At 39.5% G+C, this 13,066-nt stretch overlaps 1 protein-coding gene across 1 annotated transcript in view; it reads left to right on the forward strand.

The window, feature by feature from the left end:
* Nucleotides 1-6,210: 6,210 nt before the first annotated feature.
* The window catches only part of myo15aa (myosin XVAa), a 37,604-nt gene continuing 30,748 nt past the window's right edge, over nt 6,211-13,066 (forward strand). Inside the window, exons 1-11 of the mRNA XM_084425427.1 lie at nt 6,211-6,633; nt 7,350-7,432; nt 7,521-7,584; nt 7,806-7,915; nt 8,093-8,167; nt 8,737-8,827; nt 9,498-9,601; nt 9,812-9,875; nt 9,985-10,098; nt 10,197-10,358; nt 10,475-10,588. Of these exons, the coding sequence (XP_084281553.1) occupies nt 6,226-6,633; nt 7,350-7,432; nt 7,521-7,584; nt 7,806-7,915; nt 8,093-8,167; nt 8,737-8,827; nt 9,498-9,601; nt 9,812-9,875; nt 9,985-10,098; nt 10,197-10,358; nt 10,475-10,588 (1,389 nt within the window). The 5' untranslated portion in view covers nt 6,211-6,225. The remainder of the gene's footprint in view (nt 6,634-7,349; nt 7,433-7,520; nt 7,585-7,805; nt 7,916-8,092; nt 8,168-8,736; nt 8,828-9,497; nt 9,602-9,811; nt 9,876-9,984; nt 10,099-10,196; nt 10,359-10,474; nt 10,589-13,066) is intronic.

Genomic DNA, 13,066 nt, shown 5'->3' on the forward strand with positions numbered 1-13,066 from the left:
CAATCTAAACATTTACAAGCTATATTTATTATTTGTACATATAATATACTTTTTTGTTTGTTTTATTGGCCTAAACAAAGCAAAATCATCAAATCCAAATTTTTTGTTATATTCATTATATTCAATGAATTCAAATGATTTCCATCTCCAATAGTCCTGTTGGGTGGTTGATAACATTGCTTTAAATCAAAATGTCACTGCGGCAAGTCACTCAATTAAAAACAGAAAATTTAAAAAAAAGAGTTTGGCATGATTGACAGTATCAAATTACAGTTGTTTTATTTGTTTACTTATATAATATCAAACATTTAACCCAACTCAGATGTGATGGAGGAGATATTCCTCTTCGGTCAGTATCATTACCATACTTTTTGGAAATGTCCTCAGACACAGTTTAGTAACAGCTCAGCCAACGTGCATTATTTATACAGGAATGAGCCAAACAGATAATGTTACTCTAAGTCAGTGTAGTTGATACATTTAAGGTGCCCTTCGCAGCTATTACGGGGAGCCCTCGCATACTTTCAGACACTTGCATCTGGAGCTATTGAAGGACACTACCTGCAAAACTCGAGAGGACAAAAAGTGTAACTGGAGTACTTTCCCAAGGCATGAAAAAGCTTGTAGAACATGACAAAAGGGATGCTGACATTCATGGATGCCTGAGATAAAGAGCCTTTTGTCTGTGGGAAATCTCTTGCCAAAATTAGCCCTACAGCCAAGGACAAGACACTGTCGGACATTTCTGAAATGTGAGGAATACACCTGTAAGGTAGAGTCCTGAACAAAAAGAGCTATCAGCATTTTGGCTTTTGCGTTAAGTGAAAATTATTTTGACTTGGGCTTACATTTAAGAGAATTATTAGACATAATTCATAACTTTTTTGTTGAACCTGGAATCCACATGGACCATATGTGTAACTGTTTGAGTTTTCTGTCACTGAACATCCATTTTTGATACAGTGACGTATATTAGCATGACTTTTGGAGAAGGATAAAATGCCACCAAAGAAAGCAGACAAAGCTGCACCTAAGAAAGGTGACAAAGGAAAGGGGGAAGCAAAAGAAGATACAAAGGCAGCAAAAGATGACAAGAAAGGGGGAAAGGGAGCCAAAGATCCTCCTAAAGGGAAAGGGAAAGAGGATCCAAAGAAAGGAAAAGGAAAAGGAAAACCAGCTCCTAGTGAATCTGAGGAGGCTTCCGATGTGGATAGGAGTGAGGTTGAGGACAGTGAGGCATTAGACGAAGAGGATGTGCAAAGCGAGGATGATGGTGGTAAAAGAGGGAAAGGGAAAGGGAAAGCTGCACTGAAGGGAGCATCCAAAGCTATGGCAGTGAAAGCTGTAGCTAAGCCAAAGCGTGGCCAAGCAGCGGAGGAAGGTGTTGATCCAAAAAAGCCACAACTTCAGCTAGGTAAAATGAAGGACATAAACCTGAAAGGGGCGTCTTCGGCTATGACAGGCTTTGCTCTTCAGGGTCAGCAGAATGTTGAAAAGAAAGGGGATGCAAAAGCTAATTTAAAAGGTGCTTCTAAAGTTCTCACAGGTCTGACAGGAAAGTCCCCATTTTTCTCAAAGCCAGCCCCAAAACAATCAAAAAGAGGGCTAAAAAGCACATCTAGGCTTTTCATGGGACTATCTGGCAGCAAGAAGAAAAAAGGTATGACCCCAAAGGCTTTACAAAGTACATCAAAGTTGTTTTCAGGCTTTGGAAAGTCAAAAGCTACAGAAGAAGACAAAAATAAAAAAGAGGAGGGTGGAAGAACATATTTATTACTCAATATTGGTGGAAAAGCAAATAAAAATGCAGCAGCCACCTCTGGACTGGGGGGCAAATTCAAAGGCTTTTTTGGTAAAAAGAAAACTGGAGCTGCACAATTCAAAAGTAAAGGATGGGCTCTGGGGAAGATAGCAGGAGCAGCAAACTGGTTAACTAACAAATTCATCTCATCCAAAACATCTGGAAGACTGGGTCGCTCTGTTCGTTATGACAGGTCAAGTGTGGGACAATATCATGGCTATCAGAATGGAGGATATGAATATGACGAGGGTGAGTTCAGCTATGAGGAAGATGACTATGTTCAAAGTAGTTATAGCAGAAATAACCCCCGGGGACGTTATAGGAGCAGAAATCATGACAGCTATGGTGAGGGGCGCTTCAGAGGACCACATCAGTATGACTACTTTGAAGATGACCAGGAGTATTATGATTATCCTGAAGATGAGTATGGCTTTTATGATGAGGAGAATGATTATTATGATCCTATGTATGAGGATGAGTATGGCTATTTTGATGAAGACTATTACGATCAGTATCAATATGATGTAAGACAACCATATGGTTATTATGATGATAGAATCGACTATGATTACAGGCACCAGAGAATTGATGAATTTGGATACCCTGTTGATGGTACGGAATACTATGATGAATTGGGTTATGCTGTGGAAGATGAATTTGGCTACCCTGGTAATGATGTGGAATACTATGAATATGGATACTATCCAGAACAGTTTGACTATTATGGTGATCAGCAAAATTATTACATTCACTATGATGGTGTTTCAGATGCCAACATGACGTATCCAGGTTATCCATATGTATACAATCCAAATCAGTACATATACAATGGAGAAACCACCGCAGTTTACCTTGACTCTCAGATGGTTGCTAACCAGCCATTTATGTACACAGTGGAGGATGCCATGGAACCAACAGAATCCTCAGGAATGTATGGTAATGAATATGTACAAATACCAACAGAAGGAATATTGACTGAAGATTCATTCAGATTCCCAAGACCACAAGTAAAGTTGTTTGGAAAAGAAAAACTTGAAATTGCAAGTCCGATGCAGTTCACCAGGAATGATGGGGAAATGATGATTCCAGACCAATATGAGAACCAATATGCTTCACCCATGAGCCTTCCTTTATATACTCCACAGCAATCAGAAGCTGTACAAAGGTCATTTTCTCCCACGCCTATTTTCATTCAGCAAACACCAGCATCTTTTATACCACCTGGTAGTCCCATTTTAACCAGAACATCCCAAATACCATCCTCACCTGTTCTTCAGGCAAGACACTTTTCGTCTCCAATGCCAGTGTCACCTGTCCCAAGTAGACATTATTTTGGACCTGTTGGACTCATGCCACTCTCAACACCATCATCTCCGGTTTTGTCTGCAAGGAGATTTGATCCCACTATGGTTGAACCAGTATCTCCCCATTTAGTCTATCCAGATCCTATGTTTCAGAGACATGATTTTCCACATGAAAATGTCCAACCAACAATGAGACAATTTAACAATCTCCCCTCACCACAGCTCTCCTTAAGACAAAGTAATTTTTCACCTGGTCGAAGCAGCCCTCTACCTCGCCAAAGATCTGATATGTATGAGGAAATGTATCCAAGGTTCTCACCAAGGCAGTCAAGAATATTTAGCCCAACATCATACAATAATAATGCACAAAGGCAGTTATCTCCCATTCAAAGGAGAAAATTTAGCCCCCCTTCATCTCCACAACCGTCCAGACGAGCACCATCACCTTTAGCTTCTTTAAGGGGAAAATCTCCAACACCCCAGAGAAAGCCATTTGGTTCTAGAGCACCATCCCCTCTTGTTAATGGAAGAGAGAGTCCTCCAATGTCTCCAAGAGGCTCAATGAGAAGGAGAAGTCCTCCTTCTTCGCCTAGACCAACACTGAGGCAAAGTTCCAAGGCTAGTCCTGCCCCTCCAATAAAATCTCGTTTCAGGCCAATTGGTAGAAGCAATCAGGACTCTTTCATGTCATCAAGATCTATCAGGAAAAGTTCTTTTTCACCACAACCATCTTTACGGAGGAGGAGCCCTCCACGGTCTCCAACAATAGGCCAACAGTCACTAGAAGAGAGCTCTCCATACCCACCTCACAGAGCCACATCTCCCACCCAAAGACCGGTGTCTCCGAGACCAATATCCCCCTTTGCCTCTAGATCTCAGAGACCTCTTTCCCCATCACCATCAGCATTTTCTGGCAGAATTCAACATGACAGACAACATCTACCAACTCGTTCCTCTACACGTAGATTCAGAGGATTTGGTGGCAACAAAGTGCCAATGGGAACAGTTAAGCCATCTCCTGTTAATCCAATTTTCCAAAGAAAAAGTCATCATGGCACTCCTCAAATGCAAAACGTTGCTCCGTTCAGATCTTCAGTCCATAATGTACCCATGAGTTCAGGAGCTTTGAATCAGAGTGCTAGATCCTCACCCATCATGTTGGCAAGACAAGGTTCCAGACCAGCAGGTTTTCAAGACTCAAAGAGATTCTTTCCATCTGGAACACCAAATCCACAGAGAGGGTTTCATAGACCTGTTGGGAGAGGGCGTCCTGTTGTGAGAGTACCAATAAGTCCCGTTCCTCTCAGACAATCAATAAGAGGCCAGAACCATCCTCTTGTAATGAATGCTCAACCACCTTTTCACCAACATGTTCCAATAAAACGGCCAGGGGTACCTTCACCACAATTCTCTGTAAGACATGTTCCAACCCCTTGTCCGTCACCTCAGCTTTCAGTGAGAGCTGGTTCACCAATGTCTGTACGCTCTCCATCGCCGATCCTCTCACAGAGAAATGCTATGCATAATGAATTAATCAATCGCGCCTCACTCAGATCACAATTTCCATTGAGTAGCACTCCTCAGCCTCAGGTAATAACTGAATTTGCCCAGACAGTTGAACAAGGGCCATCTCCTCTACTAACAAATGCTTTACAGAACCCACATCTTGCTGCTGCTTCATTCAGTTCACCTCTTCCAAGGTTTAAATCCCCAATGTCACAGATCAACCAAAGTTTATCTCAGAGCTCTTCTCCAGGCTTATCAAATGCATTACAAAATCCACTTCTTCGTAATGCCACTTACCGCTCACCTCTGCAAAGGTCTGCATCTCCTCATTCTATAGTGGCACCTCAAGAGGTTCAGGTAATCAATCAGAATTATTCTCCAATGCTCTCTAATGCATTGCAAAACCCTTACCTACGTAATGCCTCCCTCACTTCCCCACTGCAAAGAAGCACATCTCCATATTCTCCCACAGCAGCTCAGCAGGTACCACAGAACATTTTGCAATCTTCTTCCGCACTAACTAATGCACTACAAAATCCTCAATTACGCAGTGCCTCATATATCTCACCTCTTCAGCGAAACACATCTTTATATGCTCCGGTGATGTCACAGCCTGAACAGCAAACATCAGCATTATCAAATGCACTTAAGAATCCTAACTTAAAAAATGCATCCTATACCTCTCCTTTACAGAGGAACCCTACTCCTTTCCTGCAAGCACAGGATTATTCCTCACCTTTGTCAAATGCATTAAAGAATCGAAACCTTCAAGGTGCTTCCTTTCGCCTACCTGATGGATCAATAATATCTAGAAATGCATCTTCTACCTCTCCTTTACAGAGGAATCCTACTCCTTTCCTGCAAGCACAGGATTTTTCCTCACCTTTGTCAAATGCATTAAAGAATCGAAACCTTCAAGGTGCTTCCTTTCGGCTACCTGATGGATCAATAATATCTAGAAATTTAGGAGGCCAAAAAGAGGAGGCTACTACATCTGTTCTGTCAAATGCTTTGCAAAATCCCAGTCTCCGGAAAGCAACTTATAGGCTCCCTGATGGTACGATAATGAGAAATGAGCCAGCACAACCAGCTCAATCTTCTTCATTGCTATCCAATGCTCTTCAGAATCCAAACATTCGAAAAGCAAGTTACAGGCTTCCTGATGGAACACTTGTATCCAATAGCACTGATCAAACCGAGGACACAACAAAATCCTCGCCATACTTGGGAAGTGCTCTACAGAATATTAACCTACGTAAATCTTCCTATAAACTACCTGATAGTACTCTTTTTTCACGAAACCAACCAGCAAAGCAGCCACCCTCTCCACATCTTTCAAGTGCTCTTCTGAACTCAAACCTTCGTAAGGCGTCTTACAGACTTCCTGATGGAACACTTTTGACTAAGAGCTCTGAACAGGAACCAGAGCCATCAATTTCATCTCATTTGTCAAGTGCATTACAAAATGTTGGTAAGACCAACTATCGCTTACCTAATACCTCCGGCCTGTTTAGAAATCCCAAACAAGAGCAAGCTCCCCCTTCAATGCTGTCCGGTGCCCTCCTGAACCAAAACCTTCGTAAAGCATCTTACAGATTGCCTGATGGATCAATCATGACAAGAGGTAAACCAGCTCAAAGTGAATCTCCCACTTCACCCTTTCTGGGAAATGCCTTGACGAACGTTAACTTACGCAAAGCCTCCTACAAGTTGCCGTCAACACTGGGACGCTCTCCAGAGGACCCAAGGTACGCAGTAGTGACCCCTCAGATTCAGGGTCAGTCTGGTGAACACTGGGCTCAAAATCAAATAATAGATCTTCATGAGCCAGATGATGTCTGGTCTTCAGAAAGAGTCCTCCCTCATCATACTGTTCAGAACCTCACAAAATGGTCCATGTATAGGGATGAAGAACTGGAGAATTTTGTCGTCCCTGTGTTTCCTGGCCAAGAGACAGATAGCACAGAACCTGCATGGCTACCAAATAGAGAAGGTGAACCTCAAGGGAACTGGTATGACAAGGTAACATAACTTGCATATAGTTACTCTTTATAAGAAAACATTGCTCAGCTTTTAATTGCTATCTATCATTTTTCTACAGTGGAAACAAATACAAAAATAATAGCTCAATATCTGTTAGATATCAATATCTAAAATAATGCAATTGTATGACTGAAGATTCAGGTTAAAACAATTAGATTAAAAATGCTGAAATTTAGATTTAAAACTATGGGTCAAAAATGATGTTGGGCAATGTCAAATATCAGATTTGGTACTGTATTTAAGTTTGTGTATACTTCAAATATACAATGCACCAAAATACACCTGCCATGCCAGCTATATCTCAACAGCGTACAGGTATCATTTCAATAGACCTTAGCCGTAGTAGCATATTTAATTTTTGACAGGAATGAAAACAACGCCATGAGGGATAGAAGCACAGTGTGTTCAATGAATTGTACTATTGTTTAACAACATGCCAGTTGCTGATGAAACATCTTTCCAAAAATCTTTCAGTAGACAAGAACTCAATAAAATAGTTTATGCCATTGCAAAGACCATAAGACTTGCAAGTATATCCCTCACAGCCTCATTTTCATGTAAAATTCAATATTGCGTCTCTACCCTGACTAAGGTCTATACATAATCATAGTGTGAAATACTGGCTTTATATCATGTTTGGTTTAGGCCTACACATTGTTTACACAATATTTTTCTTTTACTGAAATGCTTTTTAGATGTACTCAATTCGAAGTCTGCCCACAATGCTGTATCGTGAACGTGCAGAGGAGGATGGGTTTGAGGACATGACACAGCTTGAGTATGAGATTATTGAATAAGATAAATGCTATATATAATGAAATTTTGTGTTCACTTTTAAATGCGTTCATAAAAAAAACTCTTTTCAGGGACCTGCATGAAGGTGCTGTGTTGCTGAATTTGAAGAAAAGATTTGACCGCAATTTGATATATGTAAGTCAAATGCAAAGTCTACTACACAAGGAATTCATTTGTTTCTTTATGACTAAGAGCTATCCATGTGTTTCTTTAGAACTAAGAATTATGTATTTTGACCACAGATTAAAAGTTTTTAAAACAAACATTAAAACACTTTTATTCTGTAAATATTTTAGTACAAAGAGTTTTGGGTGAATTTAAAAAGGAAATTAAACAATGATGTGTTTTGTTCCAAGACTTACATTGGAAGTATTCTGGTGGCTGTTAATCCCTACAAGATGTTCAACATCTACGGAACAGACATGGTTCTACAACACAAAGGGCATGCGCTTGGAGAGAATTCTCCGTATGTTCTTTCATTCATTCATTAACTCATAATACTTTGAACCCTTTACTTAAAACTTCAGTAGTATTTAACCGGTACTTAAAATTATCGCTTTTTTTTTATCAATGCTAGGCTAATTCCTTATACAGTATTGTACTTTTTTCTTAAATGTTTTGAACCTATCCATTGTGTTTGCAGACATCTATTTGCTATTGCAAATGCCTCATACACAAAAATGATGGATGCCAAAGAAAACCAGTGCATTATTATCAGGTAGGATTAAATTAAGGTAAACATGTAAGATTATCTCACAGAATGTAATTTTTTTAATATTTTTTTTAAATATATATATTTGAACATTGTTCAACTAACCTAACTCATAATGTGTTTTTGGAAAGATTAATTAAAAGAACAGACAGATTTCAAATAGCTAAGAAAATCTATGTCCTGTCACCTTAAGTAGTCTTTTACACTGATGGAGCCATCAGTGTCAGTTCTACTTGACACAGCTGATCGCCTGGAACACTTTAAACCTAGCTCTGACGGAGATACCTGTAAGGAAAGACTACTGATGTCTAGGCCATGATTGCACCAGCAGATCATGTCTCTGTGAAATGCACCCATGCCTGTTCAGAGTAGCTGGAACGACAGTCCCAATCAAGCATTCAATTTCACTTCTGTCTGATGATCAGCCACCTCGCTCATTACTTAAGTGCATGGCAAAAGACAAGAAAATCGGTTCCTCGCATGCCAAGCCGCATTCTATGCCAATTAAGTAGTTAAACTGGTACTTTAGAGGGTTAGAGTCATCATGTGGTCTAAATGTGCTTATTGTCTTTCAGTGGGGAGAGTGGCTCTGGTAAAACAGAGACCACAAAGCTAGTTCTCCGGTACTTAGCCGCAATACATCACAAACAAAACATCACACAGCAGGTATGAGTTAAGCTAATAAAATCTCTGAAAACTGTTAAACTCAGCTCATGCACATTTTATAACTTATCTTATCTTCTATTTGACTTTTATATGCTATCATACAGATTGAGGTACTGTACTTTTGCGTGCGCCTTCTGTTGTTTGAAACCTTTATATGTTGCATGGCGTGTTGCACTTTGATATGCAAGTGTTCAAAAGTTTTTTTTAATTACTTATGGAGTATTAAACAATTTAACAGAAGTGGTGAATAATCTATGCAAAGTATCTTCAACTAAAAGAATATCACATGCTTTCTCGAAACAGTAAAGCAAAAAAAAAAAAAAAACTATTTTGGATTGCTATATGGAAGATCGTAAATATGAAGACTGGCTGTCAGGCTGATTGGCTTCAATCTTTAAAAAATTGCATTTTCTCTTATTACACTGGCAGATTATTATGACGTTATAAACAGGTTCAGAAACAAGTGAGAAAAAAAACTCCCTGTGCAGTAAGACAAAATACATTTAAGATACAATCTATGAACAGTATTGCTTCTCAAGTAAATTTATCTTGATTTAAGTATTTTAGATAGTTTAACATGAAAACAAGACAAAACTATTAATAATATGTTTTTCTTTTTGCAGTTATTGCTACATCCTTCTCACATATTAATGTATGGCTTAATCTACAGATTCTCGAAGCAACGCCTCTTTTAGAGTCTTTTGGAAATGCCAAAACCGTACGGAATGATAACTCCAGCCGATTTGGGAAATACATGGAAATATTTATGGAAGAGTAAGTTCATCAATACCAAATCTCTTTACAATGTTATTGATGTTATTGACACCTAGCAAGAGGAAACACTTATGGGGTACCTTTACAACTGAAAGAGGCTAACAGGATCAAGATTCACATGGTGCTGGTTAAAATGACTGTATGTTAGAGTACGTGGGTTAAGTTGCAAATTACATATTAATGCTTGTCTGATTTTCCTGCTCCAAACAGAGGAGTAATCAGCGGTGCCATAACCTCACAGTATCTACTTGAAAAGTCCAGGATTGTGTTTCAGGTATTCTTCATAATGCTCATAGATATTTAAAATAATCATTTATTAAACCAATTCTTTATAGACAACCACAATGTAAATTTTTCTCTATTTCCTTCATTTTTTTTCTCAGGCCAAAGATGAAAGAAACTATCACATTTTTTATGAGATGCTTGCAGGCCTTCCTTCGCAGCAGAAGCAGTCTTTCTACCTTCAAGACGCCGAGACGTATTATTACCTCAATCAGGTGAGGCCATGGTTTAATCAACTAGATTATTATTATAGCAAAAAAATAAATTAACTAGACGGTTGTTCTATTTCATGGATGCTCTATTTGGTCGCAAGGGTGGCGACTGTGAGATTGTTGGCAAGAGTGATGGGGAGGATTTCCGCAGGCTCCTAAGTGCCATGGAAATACTTCACTTCAGTGCTGAAGACCAGAACGGTATCTTCAGAGTCCTGTCTTCCATCCTGCACTTAGGAAATGTCTTCTTTGAGAGATATGAGGTAAACTGAAACTCAAACAAATGGTTGCATCCTCCTCACTTGGATTCCCCTCATGTTGCTGCACTATAACGCTCTATTTCAGTGGTGCAATGCGATAAGTTTGATTTTTTTGACAGACTGAATCTCAGGAAGTGGCATCAGTTGTGAGTGCTCAGGAGATCCGAGTGGTGGCTGAACTTCTACAGATTTCCCCAGAGGGTCTACAGAAGTCCATTACTTTCAAAGTCACGGTAAAAAAACAAACTGCCTCTTAATGTCTTCAGTACTAGATAAAAGATACACCTTGTACATTGACAAAAGATAATGTAGTATTTGCATGCTATCCATGCAGAACTGTACTCACATTACCCACTTTTAAGGCCAATTTCACACTGCAACGGCACCAGACGCGTTCGTTGGGTTTTGTCGGATCAGTGAGTTTGTTGTGCTGGTTTTCACTGATTGAACTGATTTAAAATTATCCTACCACCAGAGCCGTCGCATAGACTGTGCGAACTGTGCAACCGCACAGGGCCTCGCGCCAATAGGGGGCCTCGCAATCCTGCTGTTTTTTTTTTTTTTTTTTTTTACCACTTTTTAAAACATCTCGCGGCACGAATGTAACAATTACAATTCTACAAATAAATAAAACATATCCAGTTAACTGGCAGAGCATTCATTTCGTTCGTTTTTTTTTTTTTTTAATAAGAGAAGCTCTAGTGCTGAAATTTGTTTTTTAAATCAAGTGATTAAAGTGCTCGTTGCCGCTGCGATCAGTGGCGCAGATACTGTGTGTTCTCGAGTGGCTTGAGCACACGCCGCACTGTCTTCAATTGGACGCGCGCTTCAATCTGTTGTGGATACTCTACCATAATGCACACAAATGTGTCCCTGCTTGATATGCAACCACTGATTAACATAATCGGTTTTGATGAGAAAAAAAAAAAAACGTTATGCGAGAAAAATAAAACCACACGAGAGCGGATTCGAACCTGAAACCTCTGACACGCTCGGTGAACATTCTACCACTGGACCATTAAGATACGTTGTTTAAATAGGCGGATTCTCGATCATAATTAACGAGCTGACTTGATGTAAAGCCATTCGTGGTTGCACAGTTGATTTTTTCCCCTCTGAAATAAATAGCAAAAAGTCATAGCTGAGACTAGTATGTGCATGATGATTATGCTGTATTATTCTACTTGATAAAAACGTATTGCAGCAAGATTATGCGTGCAAAAGAATTAGAACAGCTACTACGTCCGTGTGACTTAATTCATGCGCAATTGAGCATACACATCAAAGAGCAGGGCCTCGCATTTCAAGTTCGCACAGGGCCTCGCACCCCACCAGCGACGGCACTGCCTACCACATTGTTATCTTGTTATAATTAAAAGAGCAAATCAATGCAAAACCATTATAACTAACTTTTGCAATGACTTTTGCACCCAACTGGTACCATAGGTGATTTTCGCACAGATGTAGTTTATCAAAATAACTATAAACACTGACGTATGACAAAGTGTCAACTTCTTGTTTTTAAATGTTTGCTTGAAAGGCTTGCTGTCTTTCTCTACACTAGATGATGCTTGCATTGTCATACTTTGTCATATATTTTTAAGTGTGACCATATTTTTGCGGCCACTGTATATTGCGTATTTCACTGTTTGAGACAGACTGGACTCGAGGATATCAACAGGAAGTGTCCGCATCTCACCTCTAGACCTTACATGACCTCCTGGCAGAACTCACACATCAAGGCCCCATGCCAAGTATCAGCACACTGTTAGTGAAGGTTTTATCATTACATCAGTTTCATTAAAGTCCTTTGGAAACACGATCCAAATGCCAACACTGTTCAATTTGACAGCAAGCACAACTTGGCACCAAAAGATAGCCACAAATGGTGCGTATTAGCCCCAATCCCTCATATAGTATAACATGGCAAGCTGATTATGGCAGGGCAGCATGCCATATCCCTATGGCAACCAGTGTAACCCAGTCAGGGAAAACCCAGGGCAGAAACAGACATCAAGAGGCCTTAAAGCAATATGAGGCTCCCATCATAGACTGTGTTACAGTCCTAAGAGTGTAGCAGATACCATTCAACCCTCTGCAGGGGTGCCACCAAGAGGCCTGTCGCAGTATTAACCTGCTTAACCAGTTCACCACAAACACAGTAAACTTGTGTTGTTATTCCAAAACCTAAAAGGCAGTTCTACCGTGAATACAGTCAGTGTGATCAAAAGGACAGTGAAACAAAATTTCACTTTAGAGAGCAACAGTGCCTCGCACGCCCGCTTTTTCAGCAGCCTTGGTTCCACAAGTATTTTTCCCATTCATTCCTAGGGAATTTTTTATAGCTTTTACATTTAACAGCTTTAATGAGGGAAAGAACTACAATATCATGAAGCATTATTAATGAAATAATTGAATGAAGAAATATAAAAACAATGGAGAAATATAAAATTATTCATTTATAGATGTTTATCATAAAGAAACAGTCTATTTTAAAGGGTTAGTTCATCCAAAAATTCGGATTTCATCAAAAATATCTTAATTTGTGTTCCGAAGATGAACAAAGGTCTTACGGGATTGGAACGACATGAGGGTGAGTAATTAATGATCGAATTTTCATTTTTGGATGAACTAACCTATCCCTTTAAGTCTATTGCTAAATATGCATATATACAATACATTTAAGTAGTTTGAGAGCATAGGGAGACTAA

The sequence above is a fragment of the Rutilus rutilus genome, assembly GCF_951802725.1.
Source record: "Rutilus rutilus genome assembly, chromosome: 1".
Taxonomy (NCBI): Eukaryota; Metazoa; Chordata; class Actinopteri; order Cypriniformes; family Leuciscidae; genus Rutilus; species Rutilus rutilus.